General features: G+C 40.4%; 1 protein-coding gene across 2 annotated transcripts in view; it reads right to left on the bottom strand.

Annotated features, from left to right (window-relative positions):
* The window catches only part of cdh13 (cadherin 13, H-cadherin (heart)), a 356,939-nt gene that overhangs the window by 251,546 nt on the left and 85,409 nt on the right, over positions 1–19,984 (bottom strand). For both annotated transcript variants that reach the window (XM_013272522.3, XM_013272523.3), the window contains exon 2: positions 15,915–16,035. In XM_013272522.3, coding sequence (XP_013127976.1) covers positions 15,915–16,035 — 121 coding nt within the window. The remainder of the gene's footprint in view (positions 1–15,914; positions 16,036–19,984) is intronic.

Raw genomic sequence — 19,984 nt, forward strand, 5'->3', positions numbered from 1 at the left:
TGTTCTGATTTGGTGCTATAATAAATAAAATTGAACTAAATAATCACAAAATCCCCATGTGAGGTTCTCTCTACTGTTATGTCCCAGCTGGAGGTCTGGACCGGGTCTCCATGAAAAGCTTCAGGTTGGGGTGCATAGGTGGGGAGGCATACCTAGTTCCTGGGTGAAAAATCTTCAAGTAGCACTTCAAGCTTTTTCATTTTTGCTTAATTATAAGTGCACCACAAATGTGCGATATAAATATGCATTAGCACTGCACATCATCTCCATCATCACCATCATCACAGGGATCATTTAAAATTTGATCTACCATAATGAAGCAAACATTTGCTTCCGATCCTCCTGAGTTGAAATGACTATTATTGCACTCTTTTTAGAGTTCATTATCATACTGAAAACCATAACATGAGCAAACCCTGAGCAGCTGAAGCATACCAACACTGTAGAAGGCAAAGCACCTAAATCATCAGCATACATCAGATGATTAATAAGGCTCTTCCCCGCCATGTTTTATTGATTGAATACGCTTGGTGATAAATAGCCCCAAAATGTAACTGATATTTTGCAGTAGCTGCAGTTCGGTAGTATAAAACAGAGTTTGCAGTATGAGGACCAAAAACATCATAAAAACATTTAGCTATACATTTTCTGCATCTGTAACTGAAACAAGTAAATTCCACCAACAATGCAACACATGTCCAGACTTCATTTTTTGACTTTAATAAGGTCCGGCTTATGTTGCATATATAAAGTATATTCTTTAAGCAGAGAATCTAGATCACATTTAAAGAACTGGTGAAAACAACAAAGCAGCTTCCTGCTGATTTTAGACCAAAACTGTGACATGTGTTCAGCACAAGTTGCCATGGCGATCTAACCAGGTTAGAGAAAAATTACCTTTCTGTCACTGAAACTCCGACTTTAGGCTCATCGTAGCTCACTAACCCATTAAACCAGCTCTCCTTGTAGTGAGCAAATGAATGAATGAACTTGGTAATAAGGTAACAATAGTTTTTCCACGTTTGACTGGCAAAAACCACCAAACCATTAACATCTAATTACCCTTGCACATCAGTCTCCACAGATTTTGCCAGATATACAGAGAAAATGTTCTCACATTCTTTGTGCTGCAATTGGAGTCCAACTCCTAAGCTAAATGACCACCGCCCATAAATAAACATTACGATAATTACTATCATTTCCGAGCAAAGACTATATTTAACTGTGCAAGGGTTCAGTGCCTGGAGCATTTAAAATTAAAACTGGCATGTGTTCATGAACAATATGGTGTGATATTACACAAAAAAGCCCTGCCTTGGGCTTTAATTACTGCACTGTGTGTGAAAGCCTCTGTTAGAGAAGACCATGGGATTGGTTTAGTTTTTAGCACAAACACAAATGTTTGGGTTTTTTGTTACAAGGAAGCAAGGTACATCACATGTACTTGGTTATGATTTTCACTTTTGGATCTTTAATATCTTCTTGTTCCTGTTTCCATTGTTATTCAAGTAATGCTGAGTGTCTGGTCTCTGTTTTTATTCCATTAGTTGTTCCAGCCTCTAAAGTGTTTCCCTGTCTGTGTTCCATTGTCTCTGTTTACAGTGCGCCTTTTCAGGCAGTTTTGTTTTCTGAGCTGCTTTTTTTGGATTAATTTTCTCTGGGCGCTGTGCTACAGAGTTCAACATGCCCAAGGTACCATTCCACTATCTGGAGTCACGTACCCTAATATTTGCAATCGGTTTCGGATGAGTTATCTTCATTTTTTTATACATTTTTACAATTAGCCTACAGTTAATTTTCAATTCAATTGTATTTATACAGCGCAAAATCACAACAACAGTCACCTCAAGGTGCTTTACATTGTAAGGTAGACCCTACAATAATACACACAGAGAAAAACCCAACAATCATATGACCCCCTATGAGCAAGCACTTTGGCGACAGTGAGAAGGAAAAACTCCCTTTTAACAGGAAGAAACCTCCGATAGAACCAGGCTCAGGGAGGGGCGGGGCCATCTGAATCATAATCAGAAAGACTTTATTTATCCCCAAGGGACAATTAAGATACAACAGAGCAGCATGACGTTGAAGATAAGGACAGGGCATATACACAGAATATACAGTATATACACAGTTATACACATCTGCCGCAACATTGGTTGCATTACGTTGTAAATTGTAAAATGGTAAATGGTAAATGGCCTGTATTTGTATAGCGCTTTACTAGTCCCTAAGGACCCCAAAGCGCTTTACACATTCAGTCATCCACCCATTCACACACACATTCACACACTGGTGATGGCAAGCTACGTTGTAGCCACAGCCACCCTGGGGCGCACTGACCACCACCAGTAGGCAACGGGTGAAGTGTCTTGCCCAAGGACACAACGACCGAGACTGTCCAAGCCAGGGCTCGAACCGGCAATCTTCCGATTACAAGGCGAACTCCCAACTCTTGAGCCACGATCGTAACTTTAAACACATTTTGTGATATCTTATTTCTAATAATCAACACCTTTTGCCATGGGAGGACATCCTGTTACGCAGTGAGTATATTTAAATTTGTGAGCACATTCATTTTTGAATGAGTATTACAGAGGCTTTATGATGGGCACCGAAACAAGGCAGTCTGTTTAAGTCTGTGGAGGCTTAGGTGGTGGAGTGCATATTTATTTGTGCATCTGTAAAACGAATGTATAAGACATAAAATACCAGATGGTACAGAGATTACATATGTGATCAAGTATATATATCCTCTGTGGCTTCATACCTCTGATTTTCTACATGCAGAAGCCAGAAGTGAACCTATAGCATATGTGCAAATAAGTCCATGCTTGTTTTCAAAGGTCTCCTCTGGCGAAAGCAAAGGAGAGGATATTTGCCAACCCATTTAACAGCCAAGCTGAAAAAAACGATGAAAAGTTCTTGCCAACTGCAGCAAACCCAAACCTTTCAATCAAACAGCTCTGTGCTGTGGAAATACACATATGAAAACACACATAAGCACACACACAGTTCAGCACACACAAGCTATAAGCAGGCGTAATTTCAGACACATCCAGCAACGCACAGGCACCCAGCAATGCATTCAAGCATTCAGGCAGATCGATAGGCTTTCAGGAAGCCAGTAACACCCAGGTTGAGCCCCCGAGGCTTTGGCCGAGTTATTCAGCAGTTTCCCTGGCCACTCAAGAGAGCCCATACTGGGCTCTGGTCCAAGAGTCAAAGATGGGAAAGCAGCACACGGGCGAGAGCGAAACTTTTCACAAGTATTCTAAAAGTACTTCTCTCACTTCTCTGAAGAAAGCCAACATTATCTCTTCAGTGGATTCACAGTGAATTTAAAAAGTATAATTTATTTTGTCGGCCGAAAACAGATGGTCAAGAAGTTCAGGGAATGAGCGGTCTCTGCCTCACCTGTCTCAGCTGTCCACCTGCATTACAGTGGACACAGAGTGTCAGTGGTCTTAAATATGTTGTTTGGAAACAACGTAACAAATGAAATGAAAACAAGCAAAATCAAACACATCTCCAAAACACATCTCTCAGATGAGTGTCATCTTTTTATATGCTGAGTTTTATTTAGATTATTTCCAAATGTATTACTTCAAAAAGATCAAACAATGTATTTCACTCAAAGCGGACGTTTTGATAAAACACTTTTTTTGTTTAGAATACAAAACATCACGACAACATATTTTTAAGAGAAAGCAACCTTTTTAACACAACTTCACATACTATTAATTTAAGATGGAAAACTGGTGATTCATAGAATACCCATTTGAATTGCTGCTGGATGATAAATAAAGACATAAATAGAGTTACATCCTTAAGAAAGGATGTCAAACATAGACTTTACTATTTGAGTCTGGATGTTAAGCACCTAAATTTAGGTTCGACCCAAAGGTGGAGGGCATTAAAATTTTAAGTAGACCAGGTAGGTCTTCCATTTCTGACTGACGCTTGTATTCTCTTTGAAAACATAACACTCGGGCATTGGTTGCGTGCAAATCTTTGTGTCTTTATTAAAGAAGCACCAAAATAGCACGATACAGCTGCTTGCATCTTGTCGCTAAAACTGAATTTCCTCATAATTAGAATTTTACTTTCTGTAGAGCAGGGATGGATAAAAGCAGGGTTATAAAATAATGAGGTGAAGATTGTGTGAAAGGGTTTGACAGAATGATAAATATGTAACTTGTTTCGTGGCTGTCCTCTGCAGCGATGTTTAAAGGAAAGATAGATAAACATGCCATCCAATGGATGAAACAACAGCACGCAACAACATATACACACTAAGATTTATCATTTCAAAAGGGCAGAAAACTCACAGATTCACTGTGTACACAGCTGACAAACACAAACACAAAATGATTGATTTGTATTACTTTGTATTATGTTGTACTAATACTTCAGGGGTTTGCGGCTCCTAAAATGTAAGGACGTAAGACAATGCCACCTTTTGTTAAAAGTTAATGGTTTCCTTCAGCATTCCTATTTATTTATGACAAAATAGCATCTCAGTACGTAACGCGACCATCAGCCTTGCATTGAAGACAGAAAATTAATTGGCCAATGCTTATAAAAATGGAACTATATTTCATCAGCAGGGTTTCTCAAACTGTCACACTAGGAAAGTTCTGCTAATGTAGTATCCAGTTGTTCATGGTTTCAAAATAACTCAATGAGGCTGAGAAGGCTTCATAACTTGAGGAAATGTTTTTCATCGCAGTGAATCCAGAGTTAGATTAAAGTTTCCAAGAGTGAAAGTTATTTCCCTCCAAATGCAGACCTGACTGACCTAGAATGACTAAAACTTGGGTTATGAGAAAACACAGAAGTTGAGCTTATACAAGTAAAAAACTGCACATAAGGTAAATTCAACAGTGCATAAATGATAAAATGTAGAAAAGTGGAAAAGTCACGCAGATGGCTTTTGCTTGTTTGCTGAAGAGTCCAGTTCTGCTTTACTTGAATCTATTGACACTGATTACAATAGAAATAATAAATTAAACAACATCTTAAATGTACAGAAAATAGTGGCACTGGTTTCTGGCGTACTTGATTTAACTCTTATCTTCATCCATATATTGGATATATATCCATCTGCCATGAGCAAGTGGGCAGAGGGCATCGAATTCTCTGCAGCTTTTAGACTTTAGCTCCGATGATTACCTTTGTCAGTTTCATCACATAGAGGAGAAGAGCTGTTTAGTGCTGAATGAAAATAGTTTTGCGTTCACTGTTTCACACTCCTTCCCACTCGCTATAAATCTACCTCACTCAGGTTATTTGCAGACAAAGCAGATGGATGATCACAAGAACCTCCAACAAATGTTCTTTAATAGAAAGTCCCATTTAAAAAAACAAACCTGCAAGATGTTTGCAGGCAGGATCCCAGCTGGTGCAAACCGCTCTGACTGACTGCAATCTCTGATCATTTTACGCTATCACATGCTTTTTGAATCAAGATGTGCCAACGTCTGGTCAGAAGAATGCAATATTAATCTTGACAGTTTATATCTGCCTGCCAAAACCTGCTCTCTAAATCCCCTCAAAGCTGCATTTAAAAACATCATGTTACTAATTGATGAACAGCCTCTTAGTGAGCAGCCTGCATTGAATTAAACATGTGGATATTTTTCATTCCAGGAGTGCTGTGAAATATATTTGTTAGATCTAAGAGAAGATATACCGCAGTTTACATCAGAAATGTACTTTTTTTTCATCACTGTTAAGTAGGTTAGGCAGAATGGACACATGATTATAGGAAGGAACCCAGAGTGATCTCCATCAGGGACACGAGAAGAAACGAGTAAGTGAGAGAGACCGAGGGCAGACACAGAGGAGACACTGAGAGAGAGAGGCATAGTATATCAGCTGGGTGCCAGTTGCACCATTATTGCAGATGGGGTCTTGGCAGGGCCGTCCCTTTGCCCCTGATGATCTGTGATTGCAGCCTCTACAGAATCCCTCTCAGAGCTACTAATGTCAGTATGTGTTCCTGCAGAGGTCCTGTTCATGGCCTGCTGCATTTGTGAAAGGGGATATATTCATCTAAAAGTCGCACATGTCAAAGATAAAAATGAATGCCATGAGAACATCAAATAAAACGCATTTTAGCCTAATTTAAATTCCCCAGAGCAAATTGGCAGCACGAATCTTGACTGTAATCTGACCTGGTACCTTGTCATTCTTAACTACACCTGTAATCAATATTTGAATATCAACAGTAGATCAAATCACTCTGTGCTCTTTATAAAGCGTCAGTGATGCTGACAAGTTCTGGAAAAAATATCACGATTTGTTCATAGCATCTTTTAGCTTATTGTTTTGGGTTTGCAGCTTCATAATGTTATTTTATTTCATTTTGAACTTCGTATGCTTCCTGCACAGGCGGAGGTTCACGTTTCCCTCAGAGGTTAGAGACAAAAATAATAAAGTGTCATTTATAAAGTGTTTTATGTGCTTTTATGTGTAATTAGTAAAGTGTCCATGAGCAGCTTTGCACAGTGAATACGGTATAAATAACTAACTAAATAAATAAAGTAACAGTATGAGTATCAGGTCTTCACAGCTTGTTCCCATTGCTGCTCAGCTGCTGCAGGTTAAGAGGGACACTAGTATTTCTTGCAACATCAATATTGAGGTATTGCAGACCTCTAACCACGTTACTTTAACGTGTTTATCATTATCGACATGTAACATTTGAGGCAACAATGTAGGGTCAAGTAAGCAAGGCTGTAGTCAGACCAGGCCAGAGACCGAATGGCAACCATGGAAGTGGTGGACTTGTCTACTAACGTGACTGCTACTCTACGAGTTGTGGAGAGATGTGTTGAAACAGGCTGGCCACAGTGTTGAGGCACAAATCTTTGCAAATTCTCCGTTCTCAGTTTAGAGCATACTTTTTTGAGATTTTTTGGTGCAGCACCTTCTTTGCAACTGATTTCAACCAGCGAGAGCCAGCAACCTCCAGGAATTACTGCCAACCAGTCAGGAAATGCACATTTTCCCCCTAGCCACTGGCGGTTGTACCACTTTCAATATGGTGGAAAATTCTCAAGCAATGTGTTTTATCAATATTTTAATCAGTCTTGTTGAAATGTAGAAGCTGGTGGATCCGATTCTCCAAATGTATTTATACACAGTGGTGTTTCTGAGTAGCTTTTCTGCTTAGCAATTTAATTTAAATCTTTTGATACATCCCTTTTTCATAGTATAATCTTAACGTGCTTCATCTGAATCACCCTTTCTGTGTACTCACTACCTAATTTATAGCCAAAGTATTCACTCACTGTCTCTGTACTGTTTTGCTAGCTTAGCTTAGCTCGTAGCCGACTCGTTAGCACCATGGCTACTTCACCTGTCCCTCCTGCACTTTCCTGCTCATTGTGTCAGATGTTTAGTTACTCCTCGGCCTCCTTTAGCAGTAATGATACCTGTAACAAATGTAGCATATTTGCAGCTCTGGAGGCCAGGATTACTGAATTGGAGACTCGGCTTCGCACCCTTCATTCACCCGTAGCTAGCCAGGCCCCTGTAGCTGGTGCAGCCGATGATAGCGTAGGCCCCGCTAGCTGTTCCCCGGCAGACCCCAAGCAGCTGGGGAAAGAGGGCGGCTGGGTGACGGTGAGGAGGAAGCATAGTCTTAAACTGAAGCCCCAGGTACACCACCAACCTGTTCATGTGTCTAACCGTTTTTCCCCACTCGGCGACACACCCGCCGGGGGTCAAACTCTGGTAATTGGCGATTCTGTTCTCAGACATATGAAGCTAGAGACACCGGCAACCATAGTCAATTGTCTTCCAGGGGCCAGAGCAGGCGACATTGAAGGAAATTTAAAACTGCTGGCTAAGGGTAAACGTAAATACAGTAAGATCATAATTCACGTCGGCAGTAATGACACCCGGTTACACCAATCGGAGGTCACTAAAATCAATATTGAATCGGTGTGTAACTTTGCCAAAACAATGTCGGACTCTGTAGTTTTCTCTGGTCCCCTCCCCAATCAGACCAGGAGTGACATGTTTAGCCGCATGTTCTCCTTAAATTGCTGGCTGTCTGAGTGGTGTCCCAGAAACGATGTGGGCTTCATAGATAATTGGCAAACCTTCTGGAGGAAACCTGGTCTTGTTAGGAGAGACGGCATCCATCCCACTTTGGATGGAGCAGCTCTCATTTCTAGAAATATGGACCAATTTATTAAACTCCCCAAAATATGACTATCCAGAGTTGGGACCAGGAAGCAGAGTTGCAGTCTTACACGCCTCTCTGCGCCTTGAGGCGACTTTTGTTGTGATTTGGCGCTATATAAATAAAATTGAATTGAACTGAATTGAATTGAATTGAATTGAATTGAATTATTTTAAATCAAGGTCAGTGGTAAGTGACATAACAAACAAACAAGAAAAAGCCATCCCATTAAAATGGTTAAGTACAAGCACTGGACTGAAAACGAGTGAAAAAGTCACCAATGTCCAAAGAAAACATTTAACCTGAACAACTATTCCTCAAGATAAAAATTCATCTCTGGCTCCTTGGAAGAAAAATAAAAAAAAGTATGAATGGGTGGCTCAGGACATTTGCACAGCACTGTACATATCATCAGTCACTAATGTCATCATATAACATTCTTAGTGAAAGTGAACAACATTGATTACATTTTAGTAAAAAAAAAATTACCAATACATCTAGTCTCAATGACAACCTGCTATGCTAAAAAATTAGGCTAATGGATGTTTGATGTTGTTTGTTGCTTGACCCCTACGGCGCCTCCTGCGGGTGGTGGACCTGCAGGAGGATGGGCCGATGTCCCTTTTTCAGGCTGTGCCCGATGGACTAAGGCCCGTCCACCAGACGCTCTCCCTTGGGCAGGCTCCCCGGGCTTGTAGCCCTATCCTGGGCAGGGTGAACTATTCCTCATAGGGATCTTCTGAATTGCTCTTTGTCTGGTCCCTCACCCAGGACCAGTTTGCCATGGCCTACCAGGGGGCAAAAGCCCCTGGAGAACATAGCACCTGGGATCCCTGGGACACACTAACCCCTCCACCATGATAAGGTAGCAATTCGCAGAGGGGCCTAGAGAGAGATGAGTGTTAGCGCGAAGCTCTCAATTTACCGGTCGATCTACATCCCTACCCTCACCTATGGTCACGAGCTGTGTGTAGTGACTGAAAGAACAAGATCGCCGATACAAGCAGTGGAAATGAGCTTCTTCTGAAGGGTGACTCCTGGGTGAGGTGTCCCGGGCATGTCCGACCGGGAGGAGGTCCCGGGGCAGACCCAGGACATGCTAAATGTCCACAACAAACATTCCAGCTAAAGGCTTCAAAACAACAGTTCCCAAACCAACAGGCGACCCCATGGTGGATACAGCCATACAGTTTATAGTCTATGGATAGACCCTTTTACATTATATTATTATAATAACCACATTATTATATTAAGTAATACTGCTACAGATATCACCTTGTACCTTGCTGCCTACAAATGGAGTCTGAAAATGTCAGGAAGGCATTTTCCTTGATGACTTGTGATGTGCCATAAAAAAGAAGCTGCTGCCACTTGAGCTTCATGTTTTGATCTATCGCTTCTCTAAAACCTCCAGCATTTACTCGCCTGTTCCTGCAAATACATTCACCCCCAGCTCTATCCTAACCTAAAAGAAGCCTCCAGTCACAAGTTGACCCATATAAGGATGAACTGTGAGCCAGGTCAGTCCGTTTTTCATGAACAATATCAGCTGTTAAAAACAAATACCAAAACCCACAGTTCACATGTTGTACATACGATCCTCAAATGCACAAACATGTTGTCTGTGAAACATCCACCCACACATTCACATACTCCACACATGCACACATGCCAGTAATGGCCTTTCCTGTAATTACAGTCATTTGTCAAAAGCACACCTTGATTTATGGTCAAATTAAAAATACACCGGAAAAGAAGCTGCAGGTCCTGGTAACTCTGGGTACAGTGAGTGATTAATGCTGCACCATTACAGGCATGAGAGTGGCATGATCCGGATACGCACCTTGCCATGCTGGACATAGTAAGTAGAAACATCAATCCCTGCATTCCCAGTCTCTGGTTGACAGAGTGGGTGCACAGTGGGTGGGTGACTGGGGTAACATCGGTCAGGGTGACAGTGGTTTGAGAATGGTGCAGAGCAGGGCTGCCAAAATTAGTAAGTAGCACAAGAATGTGAGGGGCACAGCTGTTTTATTCCACAGAAAAGGTAGGCTGTTTATAGCCGCGCACCGACTCCTTACAGGGCATCTTCTTAATAAGGTATTTGCTTTACTTTATGCACACACCAAGAGAAAAGCATTTGGCTATGAGCCCAGTGGCATTTTGCTGTGGAATACAAATAAGCTCGGGATTAAAATATGCTTTCACTACACTACCTTGTAAATACACTCGTTGCATTTCTGTTATTCCTCTTTCACTGGAGACAGCTTGATGGCTTTTTGTCTAAAGTAACAGTGGTAAAATAACGAGGTACTCGGTGACATTGTGAATATTTGCAAGCAGTGGAAAAGCAATATTTTTAAGCGTGGCTGCGGAAGTAAAAATATGAACTAAATAACCCAGAAAATGAATGATAAAGCTCATCTTTCATGTGCAACATGATGGACTACTTGATCACAGATAACTGTCTTTGTGTTCTTGTGTCTGTGGTTTGCAGCAAAACAAATTCCACAGACAACATCTCGGGCCCTGAGAAAGAAGGACGGCAAACTTTATCATCTGAACTTGGACAGCAGAGCCGAGCAGGAGTGAAGCAAACATAAAACAGATGAGCGAGCTGTTCCATTTGTCCAGTTTATCTAAAACTACTAGGATATATAAGAATTCAAGTACTTTTAAATTGCCTCATTGATAAAGTCGAAGGGAATACAGGCAAGAGACACGAATTGTGCCAGTGAAGAACTCTTTAGAGCTCAATGCAGTTAATGTGCCTCGGGGCCTGCGCCAGCCAGGAGAGCTCCAAAGACTGTATCTGAACAAAGTGGAAGGCTTATGGCGAGCAATGCCAAGCCTGAAGAAGACCACCCTCCCTGAGGTCATTTTTTTGAAGTCTTCAGAAATGCTTAGTTAAGAAGCATGAGTAATGCTATGTAGAATGCTAAAAGCTGCCATGTTTTCACGAGGAATCACATGGGATTGGGGGTGGGATTGTGGAAAGCCTTTACAGAGCTATGGTTTGCTCTGCGGGAAACAGATAAGGTGGCTTTCTACATTTTCCTCCCTATTTTATCAGCTGTCCACATGGCGTGCCCTCAACTCTGGGTACCCCATAAAATCCACACCGTATTTCCTCCTAAAGTTTGCATAAGTTATCAGTATGTCATGTCTTCCTATGATGCCTCCTGGCTATAACTGCTCATGAAGAAGTCCTTTATTTTTACACAGTAAGAGCCTCAGTGATGCTCTGCCTGCCAAGGTGGTGACAGCAAACATCGATTTTAGCGTCGCCTCGTAGGGCAGTGACGAAACAAACAAGTGTGCAAAATAAGGCGAGACATAACGTAGTTTCAAAATATTCTCCACTCTGTTTCTCAGCGTCGGCTCATAAACCACTGAGAGAACAAACTGAAACTTTTTAGAAGAGGACGTCTAATCTTTCTTTCACCACAGAACCTACCTAATGCATCTCAGCCCTCTGACAAACACTGGTATTTGAAATACTCAAACAAAATCTGTCAGTTCTTGCTGTAAAACAAATAAGGGTGTCATCCACTTTCAAATTCCTCCTTCAATCCAAGGCCGTGGGCTATTCAGCAAACAGCTTGTATTCTGTTCATCTACATAATATTTTCTTGCTGGAAGTGTGAAATGCTTTTTGTTCCTTATATGTTATGTTCAGTTTTCAGTTGCAGTGTAATTAGATTTTGGGTGTTTTCACACCTGTGGTGTTTAGTTCATTCATATTGAACTCTTTCCCCTTTGGTGCGGTTCGTTTGTGCACAGATGTGGGTGCAGACCAAAATAACTGCACTGAGACCCTTTGAGGAGGCGTTCCTGGTGCGTTTCCAGAAGAACTCTAAAGGAGTTTGTTTGTGGTGTGAACATGATTACTTCCTAAGCTACGTATGGTTTGTATTCTTAATGTGGCAGGTCCTACAGATGTGCAAAGGTCTGTACGAGTTACCAATTAGCTGTGAAATGAATGTAAATGATCTGTGTTCTCCAGTAGTGCAGAACACAGCACCTTCTTCCTGTATTCACGTTTGTTGCTGCATCTCAGCAATAAAGGGGCTCCATAATCTGACGTGGTTTGTATGTCTGTGAAGGTTCTCAGTCATCCAGGTCATCGTAGTCTAAGGAGCTTGGAAAGAAAAGCGTCTGGACTTCTTTGAGTTGCTTGAAGACGTTTCACCTCTCATCTGAGAAGCCTCTTCAGCTCTAAGATCAATGGGGGTCCATGACCCTCTTTGGGGACACTCCCATAGTGCTTAAATCTGGGACTCTCTGTTTGACCTTAGGACTGAAGAAGCTTCTCGGATGAGAGGTCTTCAAGCAACTTAAAGAGGTCCAGACACTTTTTTTCTCTGTGTGAAAAACTAAACTGATGGGAAACATTCACAAACTCATCAACTGATCCAGGCCAGAGTGAACGACCTATAGTAAAAGATGTAAAAATGCCCTTATTTAAAGAAACATATCGGCGATGATATGGTACGTTTCAGAAAGTCCTGCATGGACGCTGTGGTGGTTGCTATTGCAGTAAAACTACACAAAATTAAAGAGATGAAATTTAAAGTGACGGATCAATTTCAGTGAAAACAGCTGTTTGATAGATAGCAGGACTTTCTCACTGACTCGAACATCTTTTACGTTAATAAACCCAGCTGCTTGTTTAACGCAGTTTTCAGGCTTTTCTATTAAAGCTTTTATATTTTTAAATGAATTTCTTCTTTGTTCAGAACATTCAGGGTACGTCGATGTTCAGAACAGTTTTTAAATTGAGCTGTAGGCTGCATGAGGTGAATTCAGTCGACAGAAGCAGATTATTTTTCTCCTTCACATCATAGTTGCTGCATTCGGGGATGTGAAGTTCGCTGCTGAAGCTTTTAATGTTTCACTATACAAAACCTGACACAGACAATGAGTTTCGCTGTGTGTGCATCACATGTAGCTGAAGGGAAAGGATGGAGCACACTGCTTCTCCTTACATATGCAGTGTAACAATTTAAAAGGTCTTTATATTTACTATGTTAAAATTGTAATATTTATGATGTCATAAGCAGGTTTTTTTTCCAGTGATAATTTTCACATTTCCATGTGCCTACATTTCTATCACATATATTAAATTTAATAACCAGATGAGTAGGAGCAAAAACAAAAGGTGCAATAAAACTATGCTTGGAGTAAAACCTAGAGGTAGAACGGAATTACGAGGCAGTAGTGACGGAGTAATAAACAAAGCGCCAGCAAAGCCAGCGAGAGTTGGACAGATAGAGAAAGAGTCGCCGTTACTGTATTTCTGTATGCATTTGTTTCTCAGAAATGCCCATTAGCCGAGATGGATGTCCTTGAACCCAGGTCTGCGCCAACAGGTATCTCTCACTAACAGACCGCCCCTCCACTAGTAATTACACAGGGAGGTCTGCAGCAGGTGGCACTGGGCTGAGCAGCATTTACATAAATCTGCATGTGTCACTGAGCCTGGCTGCAGCCTCTGGCACTCTTTATACATCCTGCTCACACTCAGCGGACAGTTTGTTCAAATTTAACAAAATGGATGGTAGTGAGGTAAAATAGCATCGATACTCTCAGAGATGTACTCGTAAAGCACTGACTTTAGTTCATGCTAACAAACGGTTTTCCATTTTACTCTGAAATCACACAAACACACTGTAAAGTATGCACCCACATTGTCCACATGCTGTTATTTTGCTTTGATTTTCATCATGAATCTAACATTCTTGCATCTGGTCAATTCAGCGATGTATTACACAGCATTCACTAACGTAACAATACAGTCAATACTAATTACACATGTTTTGTTGAACGCAGAATGCTGAAATCACGTCCCCTATCTGTTTCTTTTTCTGGGTTTCTATATTTCACATATTCGTCTGGTCTTTTCACAAGCTATTCAGCTTTAGCAGCTATTGAAGTGCAGTGTTTGTACAAGCGATTAAATCTTTAAGAAACATTTGAAATGATCAAACAAGTATTTAAAGTAGAAGATTTCTGTTGAACAGCTACGAGCAAATAGGCGCTCCCAGCATGCATCTCGGGTTTTCTTTGTAACAAATGCACAACAAGCCCGAACCCACAGTTTTATATGCATGTACGCGTGTGGCCACTAACATGCCTATACTTCTGTGAGCAGTGGGACCCCCCACCCCCCAATGGTGAGAGGTGTTTCTGCTGACAGGAGCATATTCAAGGTAATGGAACCACTGTGTTGTCCCAGAGCAGGGCACTAAAGCAGAACTGAGTTCTGTCTCCTACTACACGCACCACTGAACCTCCAGATGACAAAGTGCCTCGCTGGCTGACCAAATCAAATACAATAAAGCTGAAAAAGAAGAAAGAAGATTGAAGGAGAAATTCTTAGATTTGTCATATTTTGCTGTATAGGCAGGAAAGTATGTATTTTCAATTGGAAAAGCTGTCCATCAGGTGAATGCCACACAAAGAAACTCGACAAGCACTAAAAGCACTGTGAGCTCAAAAGAAGTCAGCCTGTTACTGCTGTGTATATAGATGCAACACAATATGCGCATGTCAGTGAGGCAGGTGATTACATTCTGCAGGTGTAGCTTCTTAATGCGGAGAAGAATAGTGGGGATGATTAAATAAAGAAAGAAGAGGTTGAATAATGAGAGGGGAATGAAAACAAGTTCCTCAATAAATGACAGAATGAATAAGACGCCATAAATTATTCTCATTTCAATTTACATATTTTGTTTGTATTTCATCATGTTATACAAATAAAATAACAAATGAGTGGAAAAATGAATTATTAAGCAAATAAATAAGTAGAAACTCAGCTCTGCAATAAAACTACCGCTAGCTGACTTCGCCTTGTCGATTTCTGTGGAAAGACGCCATAACTCACAACCCCAAAGGAGCAGACTGCTAGCCAGCAGACATTATTGCTGATCTCTGTAGAGACCAAGTGAAGTTGTCTAGATGGGCATTGCCAGAGTGCCCCAAAGGAGCAAAATGGACCAATAAGTTGTGGTTGCAATATCGAGTTGAGATTGGACATGTGCAGGAGGCTGTGGGGAAACTAACTGGTCACTGCATTAACTTAGGAGTGACAAGACTGACTCACAAGTGGCTCAGAGACAGAACTAAGCCTCCGTGACATGGACTCGTCAGCTGTGAACTCTTCGAACTCTTAAATCTTAAAGGTTTTGATTTTAAACCTGCTGAGATCAAACGCAATTTTCTGCATACAGAGGAAAATGCAACTCAGAGTCTGTTAGGGACTGGAGCTTTGCAGAAAGCTAAGTCAACTCGAGCATGTAACCGTTGAACTGGGACTCAAAAGCTCCAGCAAACACGCTTGCATATGAGCACACAGCACACACAGTTAACTAAGCAGCTCAAAGCTGTCTTCAGGGGAGGAACAAAGAGCGAAAATACTTTAGTAAATATCATTCAATCAAGGAGAATAATTCATTTGCAGACAAAAAGGATGTTGTTGTTGTCACTGTGGTGCACAGAAGCAACCCGTTTTACCCCATGTTTATAATCAAATGAATTTTAATGAACATGCACACACACATAATTCCACCTTGACCCGGTAGGAACCTGCTGCTCTGCCTAGATCCCCGTAATATGCTGCTGGTCAAATCCTCCAAACCCAGACAGATGAAGGAAAGGATATTTGTGTTGGTTTGAATTGTGGTGTGAAATTAGAGAATTTAACCAATTTACTGACCTTGAAGAAGGCGTTGTCCTTTCTGGAAAGGACCTCTGTACATCACCTGGTACTTTTTGACCTGGAAGCCAGGCACACAGCCCTCGTGGCCACCATCCCCTTGGCCACCCACATGGGCAACCTGCAACACAGAAAACACCAACAGTCAGAATATCACAGATAAGCGCGTGGTTCAGACCAAAGCTGGAATAACAGAAACACATTTTTAAAGATGCAATTCCCCTAAATAAACAGCAAAAGCAAAGAGCAGATATGTAAATAAGCCGTGGCAAAGAAAAAGCAGCAATACTCAACTATTAAATATCACCAACTTAGTGTTGCACTTCTAACACTGTAGGAATTCTTCTGACTTTTCCCCCCACAGTTTCACCTCTGACCCAAACATAAGGCATCGGGAGTTGAGCTGTGTGATGCTAGCAGCTAATGTGTCCTTGGACCACAGACCTCATATAAATCTTCCTTTCTAGTTTTTACAACAAACCTTTTCTGAGTAGTACTACTCAGAAACTGCATATTTACACATGCACAACTTATTATGGTGAGAGTGTTAGAACGATCAGTTTTTACATTACAGTTTAAACCAAATAACAACGATAGTCTTTGTCTGTGTGATTCGATATTTTCTCCTCTGAGTTTGGCTCTTCAGGTGTTACTCGACACACGAGTATGGCTTTATTTCTTTTTTATTTTTAGTGTTCATAGATTTTTGTCTTTTTCTCAATGTGCTACTTTACAATTTAAATTTAAAACTACCCTCCTTGACTTTTTACTGGTAAACTGTCTTTCTCAAAAAGAGCAAAAAAACTCATTTATTCGGGTTATAGAAATATTTAAAGGCGAAAAAAGTTTAGCCCCTGTTTTTCAAAGGAGGATTCCTTTAAAGGGTGGATATTCCCATGGAAACAGGCTGTAAAATGACTGAAGGGATTTTCAAACCAAACATCCTCTAGGCTGGAACATATCAGAGCAACACTAATACTTCACATTGATTAAGGGTATGCTGTTAAAAAGAGCTAATGATAGGACAGCTTTTCTTTCAGGTTATTGTTCTTTTTACCTACAGTTTTTATGTCCAGCATTAAAAATATGTGTTGTCATTGGAATAATATATAAATAATAGTTTTTTAAGTGTGATTTACTTTTTTCAAACAAGTCATGATAGAGTATTTTGTGGAAGATCCAAGGTGGCACCAACACTGTCAGAAATAAGGTTAGAAACATTTTGTAATATTCCAGGTAAATTTTGTATCATTAAAAAAAATCTCCAGGCAGTTTACTAGAGACTGATGAGGTGCAACAAATACTTTAGCAAGGTGGAGCCAGGGTGTCATCATCCCCACATCCTGGGGGATGAACAAAAGGTGCGTTGAACGCGTTGAATGGAAGCGAGGAACAACGTTAGGATCAGAGGCCACGATGAAGGCAGCACAGAGGGAAGTTAGCCATCCATCAGAGCTGTACCGCAAGCTGTCCACACAGATACCAAGCAAAGACTCAAAGCCTTGGATAACCACTCGAAGAGGTGTACAAGAGAGTTTTAAGCCAGGAACCATCCAAGGTGTGATTAATATGTGTGAACCAGTTGGGGCTAACGCTAAGAAAATATCGTGGGGTACAATTTCTGATTTTATAGAGTTATTGTAATTATACATTTTCCAATGGTCTCCTGGTGCCCTGCATCTCTTCATAAACCTCACAGAACTCTACTATTCTTAAAAGCCTCATGTTTTTACCGAGAATAAGAAATAAATAATTTCACAGCTCTCACTTTCTGAAATGTATCTCTGATAACATTTTTTAAAACCTTTGTTTCATAGATATACTACAGTTACAGCAACTTTGAAACTGTGAAGGTTGATCATTTTATCACTTCAAATGATTTCACAGGTTTGCAAAACTGCGTAGTGTTAGTTAGTCTTAGTGTTTGTGTCACAGTGTAAAGGAGCAGCCGAGAGATGAAGAGATCAGTCAGTCACTAATAGAAAAAATCTAAATATGTCTACATACTGAACTTAAATTAAGGGGGGTGATTTTATGCAAATGCAGCAGTCACAATATTTCATTTCCTCTAATGTGAAATGTTATTGTGCTACAGGGTCAATTAACACTTTTTTTCCACAAATACAGTTTAATCTCAGCGGCTCATTGTACTAACATTATACTGACCTGCCTCCTATTAAGCAAGAGGACTGACAAGTAACCAGTCATTCACAAATAACCATATACAGTACATTCACATTTACACTTGTTGTTTTATTGTCTTATTTCTTCTATTTTATAATTTTTTTGCACCATTGTTTTAAAATACAAACAAAATTTCATGCTGAAATATTTATTTCATGATATAAGATATGACTTAAAAGACACAAAGCTTTGCCGTAATTGTGTATCAAGATCCAGCTCCATGGTAAACAAGCTTTGTCCACCACAAGGCCATAGAGGTCATTACATACACCAGAGGTGGTAAAAGTAACGATATTCTTTACTTAAGTAGAAGTACAAAATACTCCAGTAACACCTGAAGTACTGAATCAACTTCTTTACTGAAGTAAAAGTAAAAAGTACAGTCTCTGAAATGTACTCAGACTAAGAAAGGAAAAAGTAACACCTCAAAGAGAAATGATACCAGATATTTTTATACAAAGTCAACTAAACCTTTTGCTGTATCAATATAGTAATAAAATATAAGTACATGAGAATACAAATGTTATTTGAATGAAATTCTAATGAATGTATGAATCTGTTATGTAGGACACAAGCAGTGAAAGAAATGTAATTTAACTCTATTTAGTTGTTTACATTGTAGATGGTGAATTTGCCTTCACACCCAAACACTCAGGGGTTAAAGTGGGATTCAGCAGGTTGGGGAACCCTAGGATCAGTTGTAGTGGCTCGGTGTTGGACACAGAATCACAACCTCCTATAATTACTAATGTGAGCACCAGTGCAGGCTGTGATCAGCTGACCTGCTGCTCTTTGTGGATTTACATAACTGAATTCAACAAGATGTCAGCAGATGTTTCATGAGCTGTCCTGGCTGATTTCCATGTCCTACAGTGACAGCCCACTCTGTGCTGTCTTTATCCTACACTGTATACAGTTGGTATAAGAGTGGAATTGAGGAAATTAATCTAAGCATCATCAGCTTAAATGCAGATTAATTTCCTATACTTAATGTAACTTGACAGTGACCATGAACACCACAGCTGCTGTGCACCAGTCAAACACAGTGCTTTACTGTAAATTCACCACAGTATTGCAAGCAAATCTGTTTATCCTGCACAAAGTCATTTCTAGATCTGCAGTGTATCAAGTACGACTGACCTTACCTTTAGGTATAACCTCTTTTTTCCCGTTCCTGTCCTGCCTGTCTTATATCTTTCTCCATCTCTGAGTGAACTTATCCCGCATTCTTTTCTCTCCCTAGAAATACAGCAGCTGTACCTTTAGCCAGCAACACACTGCAACAGACTGCACATAAGCAATTTGTGTGTTTGCTGATGTTTGTTGAGCTAACAGAAATCTTACATTTGAAATTACCTGACAACAACTGGCTGTCTGACAAAATTTTATGCTAAATTGTTCTTGACAATGAAGTTCAATGAAGACCCTGCCTGTGTACGCCAACACGGACATGATAAAAATATAAATGCACATATAGAAAAACTATTAAATGATTCCTCAACTTCACAGTATTTTTATCTGTTGGGTTCAATGAAAGTAATTATTTTTCATTTGTTTGTTTTTATGCCGAGTTCACTCCAGTCCCTCGGTTCTTTTTGATGTTTCTTTGAGGCTCTCATTGTTCAGCAGTAACTGGCTCTGTATATGTTTGCCAGAGTGCTACACAGAGGGGTTGCTATGGTCTGGTCTTAGGGAACAAAGAGCCTCGGCTGTATGAAAATACCTCTTCGGCCGGAACAATTATCTTGGTCAAACAACTGAAAATTGTGTATTATGTAACAGTTTAATGAGATGATGGACACAGAGCCAAGGAGATAAATAAATCAGAAAGCATTTAGCAGGATATGTGGACAACATGAGAGAGAGGAGTGGAGTAAACAAGTCAT

The sequence above is a fragment of the Oreochromis niloticus genome, linkage group LG7, assembly GCF_001858045.2.
Source record: "Oreochromis niloticus isolate F11D_XX linkage group LG7, O_niloticus_UMD_NMBU, whole genome shotgun sequence".
Classification (NCBI taxonomy): Eukaryota; Metazoa; Chordata; class Actinopteri; order Cichliformes; family Cichlidae; genus Oreochromis; species Oreochromis niloticus.